At 42.8% G+C, this 11,295-nt stretch overlaps 1 protein-coding gene across 1 annotated transcript in view; it reads right to left on the minus strand.

Annotated features, from left to right (window-relative positions):
- galnt10 (UDP-N-acetyl-alpha-D-galactosamine:polypeptide N-acetylgalactosaminyltransferase 10 (GalNAc-T10)) overlaps positions 1-9,513 on the minus strand; it is a 44,130-nt gene extending 34,617 nt beyond the window's left edge. Inside the window, exons 1-3 of the mRNA XM_084137823.1 lie at positions 9,229-9,513; positions 4,468-4,558; positions 3,819-3,957 (exon numbers count right to left, since the gene is read on the minus strand). Coding sequence (XP_083993949.1) covers positions 3,819-3,957; positions 4,468-4,558; positions 9,229-9,378 — 380 coding nt within the window. The 5' untranslated portion in view covers positions 9,379-9,513. The remainder of the gene's footprint in view (positions 1-3,818; positions 3,958-4,467; positions 4,559-9,228) is intronic.
- Between the last annotated feature and the right edge of the window lie 1,782 nt (positions 9,514-11,295).

Consider the following 11,295-nt stretch of genomic DNA (forward strand, 5'->3'; position numbering starts at 1 on the left):
GGAGTGTGTGTATCAGACTCATGTGGGTATCAGACTCACTTCGGGTGTCTGATGTCGGGCAGGAGTGTGTGTATCAGTCTCATATGTGTGTATCAGCCTCACTTCGGGTGTCTGATGTCGAGCAGGAGTGTGTGTATCAGACTCATGTGGGTATCAGACTCACTTCGGGTGTCTGATGTCGAGCAGGAGTGTGTGTATCAGGCTCATATGTGTGTATCAGACTCACTTCGGGTGTCTGATGTCGGGCAGGAGTGTGTGTATCAGGCTCATATGTGTGTATCAGCCTCACTTCGGGTGTCTGATGTCGAGCAGGAGTGTGTGTATCAGGCTCATATCTGTGTATCAGACTCACTTCGGGTGTCTGATGTCGGGCAGGAGTGTGTGTATCAGACTCATATGTGGGTATCAGACTCACTTCGGGTGTCTGATGTCGAGCAGGAGTGTGTGTATCAGACTCATATGTGTGTATCAGCCTCACTTCGGGTGTCTGATGTCGAGCAGGAGTGTGTGTATCAGGCTCATATGTGTGTATCAGCCTCACTTCGGGTGTCTGATGTCGAGCAGGAGTGTGTGTATCAGACTCATATGTGTGTATCAGCCTCACTTCGGGTGTCTGATGTCGAGCAGGAGTGTGTGTATCAGACTCATATGTGTGTATCAGCCTCACTTCGGGTGTCTGATGTCGAGCAGGAGTGTGTGTATCAGGCTCATATGTGTGTATCAGCCTCACTTCGCGTGTCTGATGTCGAGCAGGAGTGTGTGTATCAGGCTCATATGTGTGTATCAGACTCACTTCGGGTGTCTGATGTCGAGCAGGAGTGTGTGTATCAGGCTCATATGTGTGTATCAGACTCACTTTGGGTGTCTGATGTCGGGCAGGAGTGTGTGTATCAGGCTCATATGTGTGTATCAGACTCACTTCGGGTGTCTGATGTCGGGCAGGAGTGTGTGTATCAGACTCATGTGGGTATCAGACTCACTTCGGGTGTCTGATGTCGGGCAGGAGTGTGTGTATCAGACTCATATGTGTGTATCAGCCTCACTTTGGGTGTCTGATGTCGGGCAGGAGTGTGTGTATCAGGCTCATATGTGTGTATCAGCCTCACTTTGGGTGTCTGATGTCGGGCAGGAGTGTGTGTATCAGGCTCATATGTGTGTATCAGCCTCACTTTGGGTGTCTGATGTCGGGCAGGAGTGTGTGTATCAGGCTCATATGTGTGTATCAGCCTCACTTTGGGTGTCTGATGTCGGGCAGGAGTGTGTGTATCAGGCTCATATGTGTGTATCAGACTCACTTCGGGTGTCTGATGTCGGGCAGGAGTGTGTGTATCAGGCTCATATGTGTGTATCAGACTCACTTCGGGTGTCTGATGTCGGGCAGGAGTGTGTGTATCAGGCTCATATGTGTGTATCAGCCTCACTTTGGGTGTCTGATGTCGGGCAGGAGTGTGTGTATCAGACTCGTGTGTGTATCAGACTCACTTCGGGTGTCTGATGTCGGGCAGGAGTGTGTGTATCAGACTCATGTGGGTATCAGACTCACTTCGGGTGTCTGATGTCGGGCAGGAGTGTGTGTATCAGTCTCATATGTGTGTATCAGCCTCACTTTGGGTGTCTGATGTCGGGCAGGAGTGTGTGTATCAGTCTCATATGTGTGTATCAGCCTCACTTTGGGTGTCTGATGTCGGGCAGGAGTGTGTGTATCAGACTCGTGTGTGTATCAGACTCACTTCGGGTGTCTGATGTCGGGCAGGAGTGTGTGTATCAGACTCATGTGGGTATCAGACTCACTTCGGGTGTCTGATGTCGGGCAGGAGTGTGTGTATCAGTCTCATATGTGCCAGGGCTCGCAAAATCGCCTGCCCGACGTCCCGGGGCTATTGTGTTTTCCGGTCGGGCTACCAAAATGCATAACCGGCCTGCCCGACGGGCTATCTGAAATAGTGTTCGTTTCAGTCTTGTTATAATCAGATTCAGCGCGTTCTTCATCTTCACTCCGCAGCGGCGCAGAGGAGAGCGCACGTCAGAAAGGTGTGTGTGTGTGTTCATCTGAGTCTCATTGGTCTGTCAATGTCAGAATATTTGAGATGACCAATCAAATCAAAGTAGGCGGGCTTTATGTTCACAAGAAGCTGCAGAGCGCGAATTTGAGCAGAGCGACTGACGCTTTGGTTTACGGCCAAGTGCGAGATAAGATGTAAGTAGCTAAACTAAACATTTCATATTTGACAGCTTTTTTAGGTCATAAATGTGAAACGAATGACAAAAATAATCAGACAAACAAATATACTTTTGTCGAATTTCGCCATTTTGAACTGAAAATAGGCCTATGCAACGTGACTAATAATTAGTTTACTGTCATTATTTGTGAGGGGACATTAACAGAGCATTAACAAAGCCGTTTTCATGTTAGGCACAAGATTAATAATGAATGTGTACATGTTGAGAATTAATATACAATTTGTAGCCTTCAGTAAAGCCTTCTCCTAAAAAAGTTCAGCTTTAGGAGGGAAGAGACAGGGCAAGATGAGGAGACTGAGAGAAAAAGAAATGGATAAGTGATGGATAAGAAGTGAGAGCAGGTATTGACACATAATCTACTGCCCACTGACATTGTTTTAAAGCTATTTCTTATCCTTTCTTGGCCTTCAAACGTCTTGAAATGGACATATCAGAGAAATAAAAAAATTGAACCCCCTAATAACCTTAAATGTAGGACCTATTTGATTATAAAGCCCTGTATTAGGAATAAGATCAATAATGAATGTGTACATACTGTGAATGAATTTAATAAACTTAGTTAGGCTACCTAGCTTTCCTAGTAGCTAGTAAATTAATTGAGTAAAATAATGCGTCTGAGAAGTTGACCCTAAGTTTACTTCACTGACAGACAAAAATGAAAAGCCTATATCAGTCAAAGCTCAGCTTTAGGAGGGGAAGAGACAGAGCAAGAGAAAAACAAAGAGAATAGGAGTGTGATGCTGATGAGGAGAGAAAAATAATCAGCTGCCCACTTACATGGTTTTAAAGTTATTGTTATCCATTTTTTTTTGGCCCTCAAAACATCTTAAAATGCACATATGTAGATCAGAGAAATCAAAATGTTTTGACTCCTAACCAATTTTCTACATTAATAAAATTGTCTTTTTATATGGGCTAGTAAAATTCATTTCGGGCTACCAAAATCTGAAGAGTGCCTGCCCGAAGGGCTACCAGCGATTTTGAAATTTTGCGAGCCCTGTGTGCGTATCAGCCTCACTTCGGGTGTCTGATGTCAGGCAGGAGTGTGTGTATCAGGCTCATATGTGCGTATCAGCCTCACTTCGGGTGTCTGATGTCGGGCAGGAGTGTGTGTATCAGACTCGTGTGTGTATCAGACTCACTTCGGGTGTCTGATGTCGGGCAGGAGTGTGTGTATCAGACTCATGTGGGTATCAGACTCACTTCGGGTGTCTGATGTCAGGCAGGAGTGTGTGTATCAGGCTCATATGTGTGTATCAGCCTCACTTTGGGTGTCTGATGTCGGGCAGGAGTGTGTGTATCAGACTCATGTGTGTATCAGACTCACTTTGGGTGTCTGATGTCGGGCAGGAGTGTGTGTATCAGACTCATGTGTGTGTATCAGACTCACTTTGGGTGTCTGATGTCGGGCAGGAGTGTGTGTATCAGACTCATGTGTGTGTATCAGACTCACTTCGGGTGTCTGATGTCGGGCAGGAGTGTGTGTATCAGACTCATGTGTGTATCAGACTCACTTCGGGTGTCTGATGTCGGGCAGGAGTGTGTGTATCAGACTCATGTGTGTGTATCAGACTCACTTCGGGTGTCTGATGTCGGGCAGGGATCTGTTGAGGGCGATCCGGTTACTGACGAAGATGTTGAAGCCGTTCTCTCTGTAGGCCTGATCCACACGGTCCGAGTCGCTGAGGGGGTACGGCCGGCCCTGCTCGCCCACACCTGACACACACACAGTTATGAGGAATAACTTCTGACAAAACTTAACATTTCATAGGGCCCTATTACTGCAAACAAATAAATAAATTAAGTTGTATATTAATGAATTCAATTAATTAGACATGTTTTTGATTAAACCATGAAAATTAAATCCAGAAAAAGGAAAAAAGGAAAATTTAGTAAAAAATATATAACGGAATTTGAGAAAAAATAAAACCTATTTCAAAGTTTCAAATATAACATTTTGGTTCAACTTTTAATAAATTACTGTTCAATTGTATAAGTTGATTTCAATTTATTAGACATGCTTTTTGATTAATACAATTTAATTTAACCATTAAAATGGAGTCCAAAACAAAAACTGAATAATTAAATTAAAACGGAAAAAAAAGGATTTGTAGAAATTAGTAAAATCCAACTTTTCATCATGCATTTTTCTATTGAGCACATGCATCTTTCAGTAATAACAAATCTAATATGTTCGCTGTAAGAGATTTCCATCATGTGACGTACCTGAGCGCGCCGCCTCACTCTTAATAACGGCGTAGTCGTGCCAGTCCCGTTTCCGAACGCCGTCGTTCTGCACTCTGTGTCTCTTCGGCCTCTGAAAACACACACATGAAGCTTGTTTGAGTAGTGCATTATCTGACAAGCAGAACACAAACCCTGAAGAAACAGAGAGAGCACCCGAGGAAGAGGAGGAGGAAGAGCAAACTTTGTTTCTAGAGTTGGAGGAAAAGATACCAGAACCGAATGACATTTCAAGATGTTCCATTATAATAATGAATTTCAAGATACATTTTCGAAATATTTTAGAGCCAGTTATCGAGCGCACCCACCACTGAGGACCCAGAGGTCAGGACCTCGGTATTTTCCCAAGTGTATAATGAAGGTTGTGAAATAATTGACTAATATTAACTCTACTTTGGTGCTGCAAGGATGTTGCACATCGCCACGACTGCAGATTTTAGCTTTTGTGACTTCACATATTCCTAGGCTCCGCCCACAACTGCTGACAGACTCCGCCTTATTAGCATAGGCCCCGCCCCTCAGTGATCTGAACACAGTCCGCATTGTTCATTTCCTCGCCAGAGTGTTTAACAGCAGCGTTCAATTAAAGCTACTAAAGTTATTCAGGCAAGAGCAGTGAGTGATTTTCTGCTTTTCTTTAGTTGTTTGACTCATATTAACAGCATATATAGCAGTAGGTTCTGTATATTACGCTGCTGTCACTTTAATACACAGATATAATACACACATGCGATTTCTTTCCCTGCTGTTTACATTCACAGACATAACCAACTGTGTTTATGTGAACTTTGTGTGTTTTTAACAGTTTAAGCTCAATAAGACGTGAAAGAGAACTTAGTTTAATACTCACGCTCCGTCTGACATCCAGCTTTCTGTGCGCGTGATTCGGGAGTGTGTGCGCTCAGAAAACCATATATCAGAAGTTCACACTGATATGGCTTTAAAACACATGCAGATAATAAACTTTCATGATGATGAAGAACTGCAACGTCACGTGAGCGTGAGATTATAATCAAAACCAAACAGATGTTTTAGTTTTCGTCAGAGTGTCCGAGGCACGAGCTGTACAGGCTCCGCCCTCTTCTGGAAAGGGGGCGGAGCAGCAGCTCATTTGCATTTAAAGATACAAGCACAAAAACAGCAAGTTTTTCCTTCCACTCAAAAATGGACATTTACAACATGGTATAATAACTGATCTGTGGCGTATTTTGAGCTGAAACTTCACACACACATTCTGGGGACACTGAGACTAATATTACATCTTGTAAAAAGGGGTGTAATAGGTCCACTTTAATGTTATCAGTGTCATATTTAATCTGAAACAACACTATAAATATACATGAACAGCACAATAGAAAATGTTTGCCTGTCTTCTAATTAATGCATCATTATGTAATAAACATGAGCAGAGTTGCTACTAATTTGTGACAGGATGATTGACAGGCCGGTTTACTTTAACAGAATGGGAATGCTTGTCTAGTCAAAAGTGTGTGTTTCTTAATGAGTGCACACTTACAGGGCGTAGTACGAGTATGCAAACGGGGATTAGTTTTCTGCTACGTGTCTGTCTTTTAAATGCAAACAGTGTCCACGACCGCACCTCTGTTAATAACAGGCATGGCTCACCGCACACTCAACGTTCCTGACACTAAACTCACACACTGTGGCAAACCAGATGAATGAGTTAGCAGAGAAATGGGAATGTGTGGGATTGGGAGTGTGTGCGAAGGATTAATGGGCAGTCCAGGGGTCTCATTTATCAAAATACTATTCGGCCAGTGGAAAAGATTGAGAAAAACTTTCTCTGAAATGTACTTTACACTATTTGATTGATTTATTCAAAAACAAGGCAAGGTTCGGCTACTCAATGATTTTTAGCAATGTAATGTGACGCACATCCGCATCTCATATTTTCCTAATGTCTTGTACCGTTAAACATGGGATCACGTGGATGATTATGCATATGCAAATGATATGCAGATGAGGATCTGCATAGGAAAACGAGGCGTTGTAAGCTCATATATGGTTATTTCGGGAGGAGACGCATGTGAACACAGTCCTCCGCTGACCGGGGTTTATAAAGGGGATTTAGCGCAGGTTCTGGCGTTCACACGCTTTTATAAGTCTGAATATTTTTTGGCTTTCGGGCGCACGTCCACTTTTAGTGCGGATCCTACACAGTTCTCTAAATGAGAGCCCAGCACCTGCCTGTCATTGCTGGATCTCCGGGTCTAAAACAGAGGCGCTAACAGACCTCGGCCTGGACGAGAGCCAGCGCTCCACAGCACGTGCCCAGAGCAGAACACAACACCGCCTTTCAAGAGCACCGCTCACATCCCGGCCCGATGATCCTGCTCTTCCGGTCCGGATTGTGGCACTTTGAGAGAGATATTTCATCTTCATTATCCTCATATCATTCCAAACCCATATTCAGAGCAGGGAAAAGACTTACTCAACAACACTGTGCACACAACAGATCAGACTAGAGATCGCAGAAGTGCTGGTGTTTCAACACTGCAATGTTAAAGATGTAAAGCTGTCGGTCTGTAACTGAACATGGGAAGGTCTGATACATCAAAATAGACAAACTGCTTAGTGAAAACATTAAAGGGACACTCCACCCATTTGCATTAAGCTTTGCATTGTTAGAAACCCAGTCATACTATTGAATGGTCGTGCAACACTCTCTCATTTTCCCGAGACGGGAGAAATCCGTTATTTACCTCTTACACTTCCTCCTACAATGACGCAAAAATCGTCATTTTGCGTCATTGTAGGAGGAAGTGTAAGAGGGGGGGATTTCTGTTGAGACTACAGACACGTTCCTCATCTTTCCCAGGGGGCGGGACCCGCTCACGCTACAGACCTATCACAGATCAGTGGGTGGGACTTTACTCTCTGAAACTGAAAGCAATATCCTCCATCTTGTTTGAAGCTAAGCTAACAGGCGCTGTGGAGACAGATGTAAAGTTATGACAATAGCGGAGGAGAGTGCTCAATATGATATAGAAGAAGAGGATTTCGGAAGTCTGATGCTTGAATCAGGTGTTTGTGGCTACCTTTACGAGCCGCATTATAGCGAAGAGCAGCCGAGGCAGAAGACCTGCCTGCCGCGGACGAGGAGCCCGGACTGGCTCGAGTTAGGGCGGACTGGTGGCGCCGGTGATCTCACTATGCAACTACGAACCGCTACGAACACAGAGATAGAGTCCGTCTGCGGCAAAGAATTACAACGATGACAATTTCTCCTGGACGAAATCTCTGAATCAGACGAGGACACGGACGCTTGTGTTGTGAACTATCCTAGTTTCGCACCGCATGTTCTGACTGAACATCCAGGTACCATGCAATAATTCACCTTTTCGAAAGAAATACAAACGAGGAGTAATGCACTAATGAGTTCGCCAACTAACTAGACATTTTGTGTGAAATGAATTTCAAGCTCTGGTGGTAGCTAGCCTTGTAGACGGAAGAGTGATTTCGCTTTCTGGATTAGTGGGAGTGGCTTGCGGAGCTGTGCAATGTGGTGCATTGTGGGAGTTGTTGTCTTTCATACAAATGCGTCCTGAAGTTATTTTTTGTCTTTCCTCGGTCACGAAGGCACCAAATTCAAAATTTATTTTACATTTCGACTACATATATGACCCACTTTAAATAAAAAACAATGTTCAAATGGGTGGAATGACCCTTTAAAACACTTGTTGACTTTAAGCAATGCCAATGTTCTTTAATGGTACGTTTATTTTACAGTGCCTTTCAACTCAAGGTCGCTTCGTAATTCACAAGCATATAACAAAAACTTCAACTTGTGCCCTTTTTTTAAAAAAAAGTCTTGATACTAGAACAGGTTTTCCTGCTTGAATGTTGATTATTCTCCTCATATTCTCCATTGTTGCGGCTCCTCTCTTCCCAGTCTGTCAGTAACGCTCTGTTTAGTTCCTGTCTCTATGAAGCCCCTCCTTCTGAAAAGCACACTGTGCTCTGATTGGTCAGCTGGAGCAGTGTGTTGTGATTGGTCGAGTGCTTCGAGTGTGTTTGGGAAATGTCCCGCCCCTTACCATAACCGCCAGTTTAACACACTACTAACTAACTCAACCAGGCCCCGCCCCTTTATTCTGCGCATGAATTATTATAATAAGGAATATTGTGACGTGTTCATTCCCGGAAGAAACTCAAGACTTCAATGGTTAGTTTCAGGGAGTTCAGAAACACTGACACTGATATAGTGTTTTTAGCTAATATATTTCCAAAATTAAATAGTTGTCACTGCACTGAAATAAAAAATAAACGATCAATACCAATAAAATCAATTTAGCTCTGAAGCGCAAAAAAAGTGCTAAACAACCAGTGTAATATTCAGATGAATAATTTTACCAGAAAATGTGTATATAATACTTTTATTTAACTCAATAGCCATAAAAAAGACAAAGTTAACAACTTTAATGTTCAAAATATGGACTACCAGGTCTTTGTGTTTAATTTCCATGACAAATGATACGAGTCTAAAACAGTGTCTAAACTGTGAACTTCGTTCAAAAGAACCATATAATTACCGATCAACCGATAACTATTACCACGTTGACAGAGTGCGCGCGACGCGACAAAACCTCAGCGACAGCGTTCTAGTCGCGTCGCGTTCCTCGCGTGCGGTTCAGACGGAGATGAAAGAAGAAGTCAGAGAGTCTTGTATCCCAGTGACAGTGACAGTGACAGTTCAGTGTTTCTGCGAGAAATCTGCGGTACCTGTGTGTGTGAGAGTCCGGGTCCGTCCGCAGAACTGCTGTCAAACAACCGCTCCAGAGACGAGGACCACAAGCCGACGTTCGGCAAGAACAGAAAGGCCACGATGAGCAGAAACGCGATCTGCAATAGTCTCTTCTGCTTCCGTCGCATCTCTAAATCTCTCTTTAGTGTTTACGACGCCGTGTTCAACACATCAACACAAACTCATACAAGTGCCTGTAACTTCTCTTCGCTCGCTCTGCGTTTAACTGTCAGAACTTCCGCTTTCATGGACTGAACCACTCCGGCCTCGTCGACGGGGGGAGAAAATTCAAGACTAGTTTCTGTGAATATGATTTTTGAAATACAATATACCCAGTTATTTCGTCAGACTCTTTGTAAAGAAGTACTTACAATAGATTTTATTTTTTTAAACAGTTAATTAGCGCTTTAACAGGCTGTATTTTATCGAGCTGGGCTTGATCGTTCCCTACTGCTGCGTCCGAGTGGAGCAGTTCATCAAGTATATGTTGACTGATGAGAGTCTTTTATGAATGAGAGCAGAGGATAGTTTCACTGCTGATGATCCCACCTGGCAAAAACTCATTTCAGAGAGGTATTATATTACATTATATTATATTATATTATATTTTAGATTGTATTATCTTATCTTTGAATTGTTCAAATTCAAACAAAACCCAACCCTACATTAAAGGGCCCCTATTCCAATTTTGATTCCGATTCCTAATTTCGATTCCAATAAGGTACAAAAAAAAAAAAAAACTTAGATATCATTCACATTTAGTCTTATTGCAAAACATGTAATTGTAGCTGAATATTATGAACAAAATCAACAGGCTAAAGGACACTTACACAAGGAGCATTTGCCTGTGGTTTAAAAACACCATAGAAAAACAACTAGCCTAACTAATATAGATTTCAAGCATTATTAAAGACAAGTAAACACTCAGTTTAGCAATCGCAACAAATAGACACAACTGAACAAAGATACAATTGAAATAAACAGTGTTTTAAGATTTTCAGGTTCAGAAACTGTGATCAAATGTAAAATAACACTGTACTTTATAAATAAAACGTTACAAATATAGTTACAAAGTTATTCAGTGAAGAACAGCGAGTGAATGCTCACAAAGGAATCGATAAGAGGAATCGAAATTTTAATTTTATTACAAGTATCCGAATCCTGACCTCAAGTGTTCGACTCTAGTAAGAGGCATCGGGCATCCAGCGGACAAAACCCATGCAGTTGCAAACACTGGAGGGAAACTGAGAGGGAAAAGCCTCCTGAGAAAGTGCTGGACGGAGAAAGCGGTCAGCACATGAGAAATGGGGAATGAATGGTTCGTGCCTCTATCTGAGGGAGACCGTCTTGAAAAGAAACCTGTGGCAGGTTTGACTCAGTATAAAGAGGTCAATATGCATGATGAGGGCCGTGAGCTTGTCATGACTACGACATCATGGTCGTGTAAACCCAACTGATGTGCTCTACATGTGAGGGCCGTCAGCTGATAATGTTAATGATAAGGACATTTAATATCAAGCAAAAAAAGCTCTTTCAGACCCCTGATATTTAGACCAAAGCCCCTGATATATTTGAAGAATCACAAAACCCCAACCTAACCCTAACCCTAACCCTAACCCTAACCCTAACCCTAACCCTAACCCTAATCACTATGTGTGTTGAACGAAGACGTGTGATCATCTGTTAGTTTCTTTATTTTCATCTTGCGGGTTTAAACTCGTCTTCGTGTCAGCGTCACAGGATGTGATGTTTTCTTGCACTCTAGTTCATCGATGACTCATCACTGTCTCATTATTATTCATGAGACGGCGTGTCCTTATCCAATGAGAAGACGCCTCGCCTAATTATTTAAGACAGCATGTGCTGATTCCTCTGACAGGCTCTTCAAACAGTGATTCACATATAGTAAGTGAGAGATGCAGGAATGGGTCCGAAACGAGTGTTTTTTTACTCTTGCTTGTATATATATATGTCAGAGTTTCCGCTAGAAAAAAATGGTGCCGGTCAAAGTGACCGGCAGAGGTTTCGTTTTCCGGACATTTTGA

Source organism: Abramis brama (genome assembly GCF_963993115.1).
Source record: "Abramis brama genome assembly, chromosome: 15".
NCBI lineage: Eukaryota > Metazoa > Chordata > Actinopteri > Cypriniformes > Leuciscidae > Abramis > Abramis brama.